Source organism: Nematolebias whitei, chromosome 13 (genome assembly GCF_014905685.2).
Source record: "Nematolebias whitei isolate Nwh7 chromosome 13, NemWhi1, whole genome shotgun sequence".
NCBI classification, from domain to species: Eukaryota; Metazoa; Chordata; class Actinopteri; order Cyprinodontiformes; family Rivulidae; genus Nematolebias; species Nematolebias whitei.
The window spans coordinates 779415-795621 of record NC_056510.1 but is presented as its reverse complement, the minus strand read 5'-3'; the positions used below and the strand labels follow the sequence as shown (position 1 = coordinate 795621).

The following is a 16207-nucleotide window of genomic DNA, read 5'->3' as shown; positions in this document are numbered from 1 at the left end:
GTTGGCTTTCTTGGACTGTGAGGTCTCAGTCTCTGATAGAGGACATTTGCAAACTGAGGTGTACCGCAAACCCACCCACACAGACCAGTATTTGCAGTTTGACTCCCATCACCCTTTGGAGCACAAGTTAGGAGTCATCAGGACTCTGTATCACAGAGCAGACAGCGTCCCCACTAGCTCAGGAGCCAGGCAGAAGGAGAAATCCCACACAAGACAGGCTCTAGAGCAATGTGGATATCCTAACTGGGCCTTCCTGAAAGCAGAGAAGAAACCCAAACAGGACTCCAGTCAGCCATCAGGTGAAAAGGAGGAATCCAGACCCAGACCAGTGGTCATTCCATATGTTGAGGGGGTATCAGAGAAACTGAGACGTTTATTTTCTAAACATAACGTCCCAGTGGCTTTTAAACCCCAAAATACATTAAAGACTGGTTCATCCCAAAGATCCAGTCCCCCGGCACAAACAGAGCAATGTTGTGTATGTTGTTCAGTGTCAGGAGGGTGATCAGTCTTACATCGGGGAAACTAAACAGCCACTGGCCAAAAGGATGGACCAGCACAGAAGATCAACATCATCAGGCCAGGACTCTGAGGTCTACACTCATCTCCAGGCCAGCGGTCACTCTTTCAGGGATGAAGATGTTCACATCCTGGACAGAGAGGAACAATGGTTTGAGAGAGGAGTAAAGGAGGCCATCTTTGTGAAAAGAAACCGTCCATCATTAAACAGGGGTGGAGCCTCCGGGTTCAACTGTCCCCCTCTTACAATGCTGTGATTGCTAGTATCACTCAGCCCTCTGAGAACAGTAAACAGCCATCAGGTGCTAATGATCCATTGTTAGGCTGATGGTCCTTCTTGAGCATGTGATCAGCTGGTTCTGGTTGTCAGCAGCAAACTGGTTGATCCACTCTGAGAAGGTGCTATTTAAGAGACTGAGCTGAATACAGCACCTCAGACTGAGGAAGTCCTCAGGATGAGAGACGAAACATTTCTACATTTTTTTTTTGTTGTTTTACTTTGTTTTGTTTTGTTTTGAATGTTCAGAGGACCAGATTGAACTTTTTTGGATTTTTCTACCTGGATTATTGAGCATGCATCAGGATATTTACTTTTTCACTTTTTGGTACTTTATGTTGTACCCTTATTGAATGCTTTAGTATTTCTTGTTTGTTTGTTCGTTTCTTTAGTGAGTCAAATCAGTTCTTCTCATCCTGAATATTTTATTGTACTGTTAATCTTGGGTTAACCTGCATATGACAAATAAACATAACCTGAATTAAGCATCAACCTTTAATTTAACCATTAAGCATACAATGTAATTGTGACAGAAAATAGAGGATTTACCTGCAGTTACTTTCATAGAGATGAATATGTGGTAGCTACTTCCTGTTTATAACTTGTGATCAGCTGATGGGAATTGATTGATTGGGGATTGAAAAAGAATAAACTGTATCCCACCCTCTAAGCTCTCAGGGTAACACGTGTCTGAATTGCCTGTTTTCCACTGACACCGTTTAACCATTTTTTTCTGGTGATTTTTCACAAACCCCTTCTGACTGCAAAGCGTCCAGGCTGTAGCCTCAGATCTGCACGTAAGGGGCGTTTACCTTTGAGACAAATTGAGGTTATTGATTGGTCATTTGCTGACACACCTATTGGGATGATTGACAGGTTGCACAGCGGAGCCGACTTGTGGGAAGAGAAAAAAAAAACGAGAGCTGGAGCCGGTGTTCTGCACACCAGCCCTGCGGTGGAGGTGGGGCAGCCCAGAAGCAGCGGTAGCGTGTTCTGTATTTAAATGTTGTTAACAAAAAGTTCTAAAAAATAAAAAAACAAGGAGCGCCGGCCCTGTAACCCACAAATCTGACCGGCCCACTGGGAAATCTGAAGATTGTCCCGATTGGCCACTCCAGGCCTGTACGGATGTGAACTTGTTAGAAATAAATCCAGCCAAATGTCGGTGCACCACACTGTCCTGGAGACCTGACCCTGAAACTCAAAGAGCTTCCTGTTTCAGTTTGTGCTCAGCTGAAGGTCAGGACGGCTCATGTTCTGACACTAAACCCACGATGGGCTGAAGCTCACTCCATGAATTGTTTGCTTCATCACAGAGGAGTCGACACCAAAAGAGTCCGATACTTGGAGAGAAAGAAGGTCTACTTCTTATCGCTTCAATCAACAGCTGATAGCAACTATTCCTGTCATCAACGAGGAGAAGTGTGGACTGAGACAGAAGAACAAACATCTGGAACAGAGTGAGCAGGTGTGTCCCGAGGAGGTCTGTGGACACAAACCACCTCCTGGAGTGTGATGTGGTGAAACCTGTCCAGGTCTTCAGTGTTCATATTTCAGATCATCTCCTGGGCTAGATCACTTTGTTCCTTACAAAATGAACATTTCTGACACTAATTGGTGATTCATGTTTCAGTTGTTCAGCCATGAAGGTAGCTGCCTGCTTCAAGTCTTACAACAAAACAAAAACAACGTTAAAACATGGACTCACCCTTTGTGTTAAAGAGGCGGGACTTCCTGCAGGTATAAACTACTTCCTGCTGGCACTGGTCTGACCCAGATACGACGGCTCGAAGTTGTTCGGCTGATGCATTGTAGCTGAACGTTGTGACGTGAGGTTTCTGCAGAGATGAGTTCTGGACTCGGACCAGAGCCGTGTTGTTGTGGGACAGAACTGTCCAAACTTTCTTTTCTACAAAAAAACCCCCAAAAAACAAACACTTTTATCATTCATTAGCAGAGTGACATTTATGCTGCAAACAGAAACACTGAAGGAGTTCATCTCAAGCTGAGCAATGTTCTTCAGTGTTTCAGCCGTCTTGCAGCTGCTCGTTGTAAAAACAGCTTCATGCATCAGGATTTCATCCTGTTTGTCTACTGTCTTTAATAAATCTCAGAACCTGTTATAGCTCCACTTCCTACCTGAGGGAGTCCTCATGACTCAATGAGACTACCTGTATCAATAAAGGTTAATAAATAAATAAAAATAAATAAAATCCCCTGTTACCCAAGGTCAATGGAAACCCCAGAAAAAAAAAAGCGTGAAGCTATGGCTCATTTGTAGCTCTTTTCCTGGAAGCTGGAGTCTTTTCTCGCTAACAACAGGTTGAACCAGACAGAAAGATGAAATTCTTCAGTCTGTTTACATCTCACGGAGAGACTGGCTGAACGGCATATGTCAGTCTACAGCCATGCTGTTGTTGGATTTCATATTTTTATACCTTTTTATATTTCCTATCAAGCATTCAAATGTCATGTTATACAAAGTGTGTGTGTGTCTTTCTTCAAGGGTTGAACTATATTTATAGAAAATGTTTACTAATTCTAACTATTTTACCTTTACATATAATCCTATATTAGCTAATGATAATTTTACAAGTTCACATTTGATATATTACAAGCAATCAAATCATGCCAGATAGCAGACTGATTAACATAAATAAAGCTAGAACACATTTCTTTAATTTAGACTTAATATAGTTTGACTAAGTAAAATCCCTCAGGTTCTCTCTTAATAATAACAATTAAGATTTAATCGTTTAATCATTGTTTGATACAGGGTCGGTTTAGAATGTTACTAGATGTGGGGGCAGGGTGACTTCAGCTGAACTGATACACCAGTATAAGCCAGAGGGATCAATTAAAAACACATAAACATGAGTTAGTTAATAATTAGTAGTTATTAATTATTCCTAGAAAGAAACTATTTTAACTCAAATATCAATAAGGTATAATCAAGCTAAACTGAAACTAGAGTGTGAACAGTCCGAAAGCAGACAAGAAACCAAGCCTCCATATCTTATCTCTGGAATGCAGTAAGAGGGGGGTGGGCTAGACCAGTAACCATAGTAACCGTGTCTAAACCAATCAGAAAGCTAGCCTTCTCAAACTTTGATAAAAGCCGGAAATGACACACGCCCAGCGAACATTTCCGAGGAAGCGCAGACCGAGACGGTTCGTTCTTAAATGCTCCAAATATATGCATATATTTTACAAATGTAATTGTTTGTCTCTGAATACCTGTAACTCCTGTTTGTCAAATAAATCTTTTGAACTAAGGTGACCGTCTCAGCTGTTTTGAACACGATCGTGGCAGCAAGCCACAACACTGTCCTCTAAAGGTTACAACCAGGGTTTAATTTGTAAACCAAACAATGCCAGAACACAAATAGTGGGGTTGGGTCCTCCCCCAGAAAATTTTGAATAAAGTAGACGCTATTTCCTGGATGCTGGCATATTTTAATGGGTTGTTAAACATCTACGTTTACCTTCATATGTAAACACTTGATTCAATAACTATTATAGAGAGCAACTAGAAGTAGCCTGACCAACAGCTCCCCTTGTGTGAATAGAGCATGCTCTGCTTATGCAACTGCCTTCATGTGCTTCAATTCTCAGTTGTTTAGTTGTACAATGAGAACACTATTTTAAAATTAAATTAAATTTGACACAATTTAACCTTTTTGTTGTTATCTACCTGGATTATTGAGTTTACAACACTTTTTCTGAACCACTTTGGCCTTGGTTGTCCTCAGGCTGTTTCTGTGAGTAGCAAGTTGGTCATCTGGCCAAAACATTTGATTGATGTACATGATGATTGATTATTTTGGATGGGTATGTTTTGCACATGTTAAAAGCCTACTTTTGAGATTCCAAGAGGAGGTTGGCTTGAAACCCAGCAGTGAAAGCTACCTATAGGACAGATTTGATTTTCAGGCCGCAGACTGTCCGGCATCTTCCCCCATCATCTGATCCACCTCACTGCCAGGTGGTGATCAGGTGACAGCTCAGCTCCTCTCTTCACCCGAGGACCAAAACAAACGGCCACAAAACAGATGACACGACTATGAAGTCAATCATCAATCTACGATCTAGGGCGTCCTAGTGCCAAGTGTACTTATGGACACCCTTATGTTCGAACATGGTGTTTGTAATGGACAAACTATGACTAGCACGAAAGTCCAACAACAGAACACTGCTCTGGCTCAGATCAGAGAGGCCGTTCCTCCCAATCACGCCCTTCCAGGTCACAGTGTCATTACCTTGGCATTGAAGTCCCCCAGCAGAATAAAGGAGTCCCCAGCTGGCGCACCTTCTAGCACCCCTGCCAAAGACTCCAAGAAGACCAGATACTCTGACGTGCCATTTGGTGCATAGGAACAAACAACAGTCAGAGCCCGTCCCCCCACCCGAAGGCGAAGGGAAACTACCCTCTCATCTACTGTGGAAAACTCCAACACACAAGCACCAAGTTGGGGGGGCTACAAGTAGACCCACACCAGCTTGACGCCTCTCACCATAGACAAGTCCAGAGTGGAATAAGGTCCAGCCCCTCTCAAGGAGATTGGTTCCAGATCCCATGCTGTGCATCTAGGTGAGCCCAACTACAAAGTAGATCTTGTCGGTACCTCTCAACCTCGCGCACAAGCTCAGGCTCCTTTCCCACCAGAGAGGTCACATTCCATATCCCAAGAGCCAGCTTTGGTAAGCCAGGGTCAGAGCGCCAAGGTCCCCGCCTTCAGCCACTACCCATGGCATCATGCTAAAGTTGCATTTGGGCCTAATAAATCCGGCCTGGACCGAACCGAGCCCGTAGTCTAAAGATATGCTATTATACAGATAAACAAAATTATTTTTAGAGCAAAATTATTTGGACAAATATAGAACAAGGTTATTTTAATTTATATATAAAATAAAGTTGTTCAAAATTAAGCTGAGTCATGCTGTTGGCTGATAATGGAGCGATTTAATGTACCCCCACACTACACCACAGAGAATAAAACTGCGTGTGTGCATGAAAAATACATTGAAAAGGCCTACAACAATGCTTACACTAATACTTTAATAAACAAAATATCTATGACAAACAGACTAACGGGTAAAGATAATGGATGGATGGATGGATGGATGGATGGATGGATGGATGGATGGGCTGAAAGAAAAGAGGGAAATTAATTAGTTTCTGGCTTTTCTTTCAGCCCTCCATCCAATAACGGGAGTGATAAAGAACAATAAAAATGATCAAAAATATATTAAGAATTGCACAAACATGAACAAAATAAAACGCGAACATATAAAGCTGGTTCAGTTTGCACCGGGTCTATCATATAATCAGTCACAGCTTCATTTCTTCTGCTATGAACCTGCGGAATAAAGCTGGAATTAGACCCCAGTTGCCTAAATACAAAATTATAAATATATTTAAAAATCTGTCAAGAAGTTGTTGTTGCTCCTTGGGGCTGAAAATTCTTCCACCGCATCTGAGAGCAGCTCGCTGGTCTATTGTGTTGCCAGCTGAGAGCGGGGAGTGGGTCTGAGCGTGCACCTGACAGCAGGTGTCATCATTTTAAGTTTGGTAAAGTTAGCCAAAGGAAAAGTGCAACTCTGTGTAAGTCGTGGATAATGATTTTGCGCTCCAGTACAATATGTTTGTGGCGCACAACACACGTGCTGTGGAGCTGAGCAGGGTGGGCGGGGTCACGAGTAATTGCTGCGCAACACGCCGCCTGCACTACTATCTTTTCTGATTAACTTCTGTATTCGATTTTATTGCATTCCTCCTCCTCAGTAAACTTACTGCCTCCTCCTCTAAGTAGGTTTACAGAATTTTATATTGTACATTTCTTATTTAGTTTTGTGCTGTACTGTATGAGTTGTAAATACTGAGATCGGCCCGGCCCGGACATCAATCACATTTATATGGCCCGACCCTAAACTGGGTCGGTCTGGGTTAGAATTGACAGCTCTACATCATGCATTCGACTTTTATGGCCCTTCCTGCAGTTAGTGGGTCCACATGAAGACAAACCCATGTTGCTGCTTCGGGCTGAGCCTGACCGGGCCCATGGGTTACCTGGTTACCAGGCACTCGCCGACAAGCCCCTCCCCCAGGCCTGGCTCCACGGTGGCCCCAGTAACCCACGTCTGGGCAAGGGACACAGAGTTTCTTGTTTTTCCTGTCTATAAAAATCTTCTGAATCACTCTTTGTCTGGCCTGTCACCAAGGACCAATCTGCCTTGGGAGACCCTACCAGGGGCAATTATAATTGTCCCTGACAACATAGCTCCTAGGATCATTCAGGCACACAAACTCCTCCACCACAATATGGTGGCGATCCAAGGAGGAGGAAAAATTAGATATTAATAGATTAATTAATTAGAGCAGCCTGTTTCAGTTGGATGCTGGTAAGAGGGACATGTTCTGTTCAAGTTAAAGACGACAGAGAGGACAAAAACTAACTAACCTCCACACACTTTTACAAACTACTACTTTACTGTCCCCATCTCAAAGCAAACAGGAAGTCCTGGAAATAACCTTCATCCACCTGTGCACATTTTTAACACGATAACTTAAAAATTAAGTGAGGTTCCAACTTACATTTTGGTCTGTAGCTGCATCTAAGAGTAAGAAAGGTTCCTTATGGAATTTGAGTTGCCAAGTCAAAATCCAAGACGGCCACCACCATATACATATGTATATGTATATGGTGGTGGCCGTCTTCGATTTTGACTTATTTATTATTTTATTAGTGCTGGGCAAAGATTAAATATTTTAATTGCGATTAATCTAAAATATTTTTGTGATTAATCGTGATAATCTCATTAGTGTGCGCAAAATTTAATTATGACTTAAAGGTGTTTAGAACATTTTTAAGGTACTGTTTTTTATGAAAATGTTCAATACATTAAAAAGGCAATTCTTAACAGCAGTGTTCTCCTAGCAATTAAAGCATTTCTAATAACATAAACATGAACATATCAAATATGAAATCAACGCTATTTTAGACAGAAAATAAAATTCCTTCAGTCCCAAAACCACAGTCATAACAGATTAACAACAAATTCAAAAATATATGTTTTTTTTCTTAAATGTTAAAAGAAGAAACCTTTTAAAATCAGGAGCATCATTAACAGTTTATCTCCTGATGCTGCTCAATAATCCAGGTAGATAAATCTAACAGTCAGGTCTTCTGAACAGATTCTTCTTTGTTGAAATGTTTTGTCTTTTATTCAAGTCTTCTTTAGTCAGAGGAGGAGCTAAAAACTCGGTCAAACAGCACTCATAGTCGATCAACCAGTTTCTGTTGACAGCCAGAACCAGTATTCACAAGTAAAAGGAGGACCGTCAACCTAACAATTGATTGTAAGAACTCTGCTATTCACCGGGGGCTGAGAGAGTCCATTGATATTCTTACATACATATTCTTGATAAGAGAGGAATGCTGAATGGAGAGAGGAGTCAAAGAAGCCATCTAACACGACTCACTACATTAAAAACTGGTAAACCCAAAGATAAAAGCAGGTTCAGAGTGTGTCCATGTTCCTGTGTAGGACCAGTCACACTGCACAAGATTAAAAGAGTCCATGATTAAAAAGAGCAGAGTCATGGGTAAAGCAGGACAACACACGGATATTAAAATCCCCAACTATAAGAAATTGGTCGTACTTGGGCATAATTTCAGCCAAAAAGTTTAAAAGTTGTTAAAAAAGTTCTTATTGTACTTGGGAGGCGGATAGATGACCGCACAAACAACACAATGTGGGAGGAGCCAAGTTCAAACAGGTTCAACGCTACTTAGTGAAGATGGAGGCAGCTGCTTACAGTCAAAACAACTTTTAAAACCAGTCACTATTCCTCCTCCTCAACCAGACATCTGTGGGGAATTAAAATAGCAGCAATTCTGTGGTAAAAGTTTCATCAAAACACTGGACTGGTCCACCTGGTCCACAATTCCATTATGGATAAGAATAAGAATCAACTTTATTGTCATTGCACAGTTAAGCACAGCGAAAACACATTTCAGTGCAGCCGTCCAAAGACAAGGGTAGACGTAGGTGCAGCTTTGTTGTGAAGCGCTGCCCTTATCGCTTAGATAATTGGTATATGGTTCTGAACATGACAAAAACAAAAGAAATGACTATTGGCTTCAGGAAGGTTCAGTCATTCTCTCCAACCACCATCGATGGAGAGCAGATTGAAACTGTCTCGTGCTACAAGAACTTGGGTGTGGTTCTGGACTGTCAACATGGGACTCGTGGGCTGACCTTATCAGCACCAAGACTCAGCCAACGATGTATTTTTAAAAGAAACTGTTTTTTTTAGAGTCAATAACTCAAAGCTTTTAACGTTTTATTCTGCTTTTATTGAGAACATTTTGTAACATCTGTTGGTTTGGCAATGCTACAGAGGCTCAGAAGAAATCCTTGAGAAGTAACTACAGGCAGCAAACTGTTAGGGACCAGTCTGACCAGTATGGAAAAAATATACTGTACATGGACAGAGTTATGAGGAAGGCAAACAAGATTATAGCAACACACATCCCCTAAGATCCTCATTTGAGTTGCTTCCTTCAGGGCGAAGGTACTGCCTTCTTTTATTCTCAAGCAACAGGTCAAAATGTTCTTTCATACCACAAGTGATTCAATCATTAAATAATAAAAACGTATCATGAATTACTGAGCTCAAACTTCTTTGATGTAATGATGGATGGTAATGTCATGTTTTTACATGTATGTCATTTATGTAGATGCCTGCTGACAATGCTGCAAACCAATTTCCCTAGGGGGACAAATAAAGCTATCTATCTATCTATCTAGATAAGAAAAGGGAAGAAAAACATGAGGAAAGAAGGTATAAAAAAGATCTGTCACACTGTGTTCTTGACACACAGGGCACAGTGTAAGGTATAAAAAAAACCTATCTCAGCACAAAGCAACATATGCCCCTTTTCCATTAGTACTGGTATGTAGAACCGGTCCCCTTTTTCAGAACCCTTGGCTCTGTGGTTCCAACCGGGCCGAGCAGGTACCAAAACGTGATGTCAGAACACTGTCTGTCACTGATTGGTCGGGGCGGAGTCACTTCAGAAACTTTTCAAAACACCGATCCGCTATTTGCAATTCCTTGGAACTCGGAGCAGCGGCCGGATCTACTTTAAAAACAAGAATGACAACACCGTGATCTAATGCCGACTCGGGGCTCCGGATCACAGCCTTGCGTGCTCATGATGGCCAACACCAATCCTGGCACACGGAGGGTGGAAATGATTTTTAAAAACATTTCATGTCGATTTTTTTTCTTTTTTTTAAATCAGTGAAAATTAAAAAAATAAATAAACTCTGCCAGCTTTAGCATGAAGTCCTGTTGTCATTTTAATGACTATTAAATAATCTGTTAAAATTAACTCAGCTGAAAAATCCTAAAAAGACACAAAATTATTTGATCTCTCCAAGATTTCCCTCAAATATGTAAAAAAAAGGTAGCACGGCAGTGCAAATGGTAGAGCTGCTGCCCCTCAGCGAGCAGGTCCCTGGTTCAAATCCCGGTCCGGGGGCCTTTCTGGATGGAGTTTGCATGTTCTCTCCGTGCATGCGTGGGTTATCTCCGGGTACTCCAGTTTCCTCCCACAGACCAAAAACATGCATGTTATGCTGGATGGCTGTTAGGTCCCTGTATGACCGATGTCAGAGCCTGGTCCGCATTGCCGGCAGTAAGTCGGGCTTGTTCCCAGTGAGAGTTGGACTCCGCTAAGGTTGCCCTTTGTCACTGATTCGGTTCATAACTTTTTTGGACAAAATTTCTAGGCACAGCCAAGGTGTTGAGGGGATCTGTTTTGTTGGCTTTAGGATCATGTCTCTGCTTTTCACAGATGTGGCCTTATTGTCTTCATCAGGTCATAATCTACAACTTTCGGTGTAGCAGCTCGCAGCTGAGTGTGACACGGCCAGAATAAGGATCAGTTCCTTCAAATCCGAGGCCATGGTCTTGAGCTGGAAAAGGGTAGAGTGCCCTCTTCAGGTCGGGGAGGAGGTCCTGCCCCCAAGTGGAGGAGTCGCAGGGTCTTGTTCACGAATGAGGAAAAAATGGAGCAAGAGATCAATAGGCGGATAGGTACAGCATCTACAGTGAAGCGGACGCTGTACCGGTCTGTTGTGGTGAAGAGAGAGCTGAGTCAAAAGGCGAAGCTCTCAATTTACCGATCGATCTATGTTCCTACCCTCATCTATGGTCATGAGCTTTGGGTTGTGACCAAAAGAACGAAATCTCTGATACAAGCGGTCGAAATGAGTTTTCTCCGCAGGGTGTCTGGGCTCTTCTTTAGAGACAGGGTGAGAAGCTCGATCATCTGGGAGGGACTAAGAGTAGAGCCACTGCTTCTCCACGTCAAGAGGAGCCAGTTGAGGTGGCTCGGGCATCTGGTTAGGATGCCTCCTGGACGCCTCCCTGGTGAGGTGTTCCGGACATGTCCCACCAGGAGGAGACCCAGGACACGCTGGACGGACTTTATTTCTCGGCTGGCCTGGGAACACCTCGGGATTCCCCCGGAGGAGCTGGCCCAAGTGGTTGGAGAGGGAAGTCTGGGTCTCCCTACTTAGGCTGCTACCCTCGCGAACCGACCCCAGATAAGAGGAAGAAAATGGATGGATGGATTTCTGTTTAGATTCCTGAGACGACTTCTGTTGTGGCTTGGAGCTTTATAAATAAACTGAACTGAATTGAATTGTGACACGCTGTAGATGAACATATCCTGAGATATTCACCTGATTAAAACGGGTTCTTTCATTTTTCTGGACTGTATATAACGTGCATTGAATTTAATAAAATGTAACGTGAGACGTTATTTATCTTTGACCCATCAAAATGAATGTGGCCATTTATTTACAGAATCAAAGTTTAACATCAAACATTTACATTAATTTGGCAAAATATGAAAATAACAACATAATTAATCAGCTTTACAGGTAGTGAGTAACAATACGGCGATTGTTTCACTTTTCAGCAGAACAGCAGACATCAATCCACACGGCGGTGGATGAGCACTTTACACAGACATTTCTAAAATATCTGTCAATGATTTCTACTTGATAGAAGAATTTTTAAAGATGGAAAGATGAAGTTTAGTGGGAGTGAAAGATGGATGAGGGAGAATGTGGTGTGTATGAGTGAAAAGTGTTGACAGGACGACACCCTCCATCCGACCCAGCTTTCCTCGGTACGCTCAGTAGTGGACTAGACTCATTTACCTCTCTGACGATGAATCAGAAGAAGAGGAGCTCCAGTTAACGCTACCTTTCAGCGTCTCCGTAGGATGGCAGAGATACATCCGGAGTGGTGACGGGACTTCGTCAACAACAGTTCACCTCAACGAGTGGACCTCACATGAGTGGGGTTCGTCCGAGTCCACTCAGAGGTGGAAGATGTTATAATCCCAAACTCGGAAGAGCCTTATCATGGCTGGACTTCTGTTCTCCCAAACGACTGGAGCTGCAAACTCTCCAGCCCGACTCCAACGGCAACTCACAGAACAACGACTTCACAGAACTGCGAACATCTCAGAACTGGGAGAACTAGGAAGTACCGACATTTTAAAGAGCTCTATTCCCGGTTCATTTGGGAGTTTCTGATTGGTCAATATCAACCAGACAGGGGTGTGTTTTGTGATGTAAGGTGTTATGGAAAGTCAGAAACCAGCAAGAATGTTATGGAACAGATTGAAGATGTTTCCCAGACAAGCGAGAGAAATGTTTGGGCGAGTTTGGAGAAACAGGTGCCAACTTCTCTATTTACGTCTGAGAGGATTTAAAAACAAGACAGTTGTTCCAACACTTGTCTGCTTCGACTCCTGACCTTGGAAAACGTACACTGCTCATTCAAAGACAGAAATCAGAAAATGCATAATTACTCTGTAACAGGCCTTAACATGAATTCTACTTTGCATAAGCAACTAAAAAATCATTGTTACTGTTTTACAGTTAATAAAATTGATTAGTTCACTGTAACATCTAAAATGTTTGAACTAAAACACTTTGATTATCAAACATTTGTAAAACAGTAATGATAATAGAAAAGAGAGTGTTCTTTCACTTGAATTTTCAAGAAAGAAAGTCTCAGGATGGGTGAACCTGTATTTCTGGATTCAAATCAATGAAATGACAGTTTCTGTCCCACAAGGTTCTTAAGGTCAAGGGTTTTGACCTTAGGTCAAGTTCACTACACACGCCAAAGGTTCTGGTACCGGCTCACACACCAAAGGTTCTGGTACCAACTGACACCAAAGTTTCTGGTACCAGCTGATAAAGCAACCGTTGGACGGACTGTCTGTCCCCAATGGGTGGCCCTGAAGGCAGCCTTCAGAACCCGACCCGCCTGCTCTTGGCTCTGGATTTTCCAAGTCGAGTCCAATGGTCTTGACCGTTCCAGTCGAGGCGGGTCCATGGAACTGTTCTATGAGGAGGAACCTGTTGGAAATGTCTGCAGAACGTTCACCTTGCAGAGACAAAGCTGACAGCTCCACCATGAAGCCTGTGTGTCAAAACTTAGCTCAGTGCCCTCTGTCCTCTGTCTGTCAAACGTCTCAGGAAGACACATCGCTCTGAGCATCACAACATGCAGATGATTCGTCTTATGGAGTCAAAAATATGCCAGAAAAGACAGCAGCAGGTTTCTGATAAGGGTGATAAAGGCAGCTGCTCAGGGCGGAGACTCGTCAAGGCCCTGCCCCCTAAAAAATCATTATTTCATAAAGCCTGGCTAGCTTACATATCAGTTTCCTGTCACCCACTTGCAAGAAGTGGACGTCATCCACCAGTTGCAGGTGGCAAAGCTTCTACTGAGGTCTGTGGTGAAAGAAGGCTGGGGGACTCTCTCTTCTTCTTTGCTTGGCCAGGGATGCATCCAATCTCTGAGAAAATCAAACCATTGACTGGTCCCAAACAAAGAAAATTCCATCATAATATTGAGAACAGAGCCAAAAGTTCACAGCTTATTGTGTGAAATCCCTGAAACAATTAAATAAAAAATAATCTGCACACCAAGGAAGGTTAACTAGTTTAGAATAATCCAAAAAAGTTCAATCTGGTCCTCTGGACATCCAAAAAAACAAAAAACAAAACAAAGCAAAAAAATATAGAAACGTTTCATCTCTCATCCAAGAGACTTCCTCAGTCTGAGGTGCTGTTTTCAGCTCAGTCTCTTAAATAGCACCTTCTCAGAGTGGATCAACCAGTTTGCTGCTGACAACCAAAACCAGCTGATCACATGGTCAAGAAGGACCATCAGCCTAACAATGGATCATTAGCACACTGATGGCTGTTTACTGTTCACAGAGGGCTGAGTGATACTAGCAATCACAGCATTGTAAGAGGGGGACAGTTGAACCCGGAGGCCTCCACCCCTGTTTAATGATGGACGGTTTCTTTTCACAAAGATGGCCTCCTTTACTCCTCTCTCAAACCATCGTTCCTCTCTGTCCAGGATGTGAACATCTTCATCCCTGAAAGAGTGACCGCTGGCCTGGAGATGAGTGTAGACCGCAGAGTCTTGGCCTGATGATGTTGATCTTCTGTGCTGGGCCATCCTTTTGGCCAGTGGCTGTTTAGTTTCCCTGATGTAAGACTGATCACAGCCCTCCTGACACTGAACAGCATACACAACATTACTCTGTTTGTGCCGGGGGACTGGATCTTTGGGATGAACCAGTCTTTGTCGTAATGTATTTTGGGGTTTAAAAGCCACTGGGACGTTGTGTTTAGAAAATAAACGTCTCAGTTTCTCTGAAACTCCCTCAACATACGGAATGACCACTAGTCTGGGTCTGGGTTCCTCCTTTTCACCTGATGGCTGACAGGAGTCCTGTTTGGGTTTCTTCTCTGCTTTCAGGAAGGCCCAGTTAGGATATCCACATTGCTCTAGAGCCTGTTTTGTGTAGGATTTCTCCTTCTGCCTGGCTCCCGAGTTAGTGGGGATGCTGTCTGCTCTGTGATACAGAGTCCTGATGACTCCTAACTTGTGCTCCAAAGGGTGATGGGAGTCAAACTGCAAATACTGGTCTGTGTGGGTGGGTTTGCGGTACACCTCAGTTTGCAAATGTCCTCTATCAGAGAGGCATCAAGTGGCATCATTCCCAAGAGCCTGGAACAAAAATCATCGGTCAGCGGGCACCGGGCACCGGGCAAGCAAGATCCTTCAGAAGGCACAGACCCAGCTGCTGAATGAACGGGTGAGACAGACCAATTTTACTATTGAGGCCTTGAAGGCCAAAGAAGTGCACATTAAACAGAAACTAACTATGTGTCTAGATCAGACCACACTTCAGCAAGTGTTGGACTGTACAGATCAGGCACGCTTAGCACAGCATGTCAAGTCCAAGACTCAACAACAAAACAAGTTTAACTTACTAATAACTCATCAACACCATTACTATTCCAATAACAACACATTCAGTGTAGGACAACACTCCAGTAGTCAATTACATGTCAGGGAGACAGAAAAGTGGGTGAAGAATTTATCTGACAGACAGCTCGCCCAGCCGGAGACAGAGATTCTTGCCAGGGGACTGAACTTTGCGGTTGCACCAAGTAGAATTCCTCTGGTGGAGATGATCACAGCCACCGAATCAGCCATCCGCAACAACAAAATGAAAGAGGGTGAAGCAGAACCGCTCAGAATCAAAGTTTCATCCTGCCTCAGCAATGCCAAACCACCAGCTTCCAACATCAGTAGAGAGGAGAGGGATGCACTCACCACTCTTAGCAAGGACAAAAACATCATCATTCTCCCAGCAGACAAAGGAGTGTGCACAGTGATTTTGAACCAGAAAGACTATCATGAGAAAGTTATGACACTCCTTAGTGACTTAACCACTTATGAACCTCTGAAAAGAGATCCAGGAAGTGGTTACAAGAAGAAGTTAATAGATTGCCTGAAAAATTTGGAGCAGGACAAGGCTATTGACCGTTTTCTGTACCACAGACTGTACCCAGGGGAGGCCACACCTAGTCTGTATGGTTTACTTAAAATCCACAAACAAGGTGTACCTTTAAGACCTATTGTTAGCATGATTAACTCTGTCACTTACAATGTTTCCAAATATCTGGCGTCTGTACTCATCCCTTTAGTTGGCAGCTCAGAACACCACATACAGAACACCATGGACTTTGTGGATAAGGTGAGGGATGTCATCATGGAGACTGATGAAACAATGGTCTCTTTTGATGTCACATCACTCTTTACGTGCATTCCTGTTGATGATGCAGTAGAGGTGGTCAGTTTAAAATTAAAATCAGACACCACTCTGAGCAGCAGGACCACGCTTTCCACAGAACAACTGTGTCAACTCTTGAAACTGTGCCTGCAGTCAACCTACTTCACATATGGGGAGCAATATTATAGGCAGAAACATGGGTGTGCTATGG

The 16207-nt window shown here is 43.0% G+C and overlaps 1 protein-coding gene across 1 annotated transcript in view; it reads right to left on the bottom strand.

Annotated features, from left to right (window-relative positions):
- LOC119419741 (contactin-associated protein-like 5) overlaps positions 1 to 16207 on the bottom strand; it is a 354615-nt gene that overhangs the window by 61379 nt on the left and 277029 nt on the right. The window contains exon 13 of the mRNA XM_037687124.1: positions 2505 to 2705. Within this exon, the coding sequence (XP_037543052.1) occupies positions 2505 to 2705 (201 nt within the window). The remainder of the gene's footprint in view (positions 1 to 2504; positions 2706 to 16207) is intronic.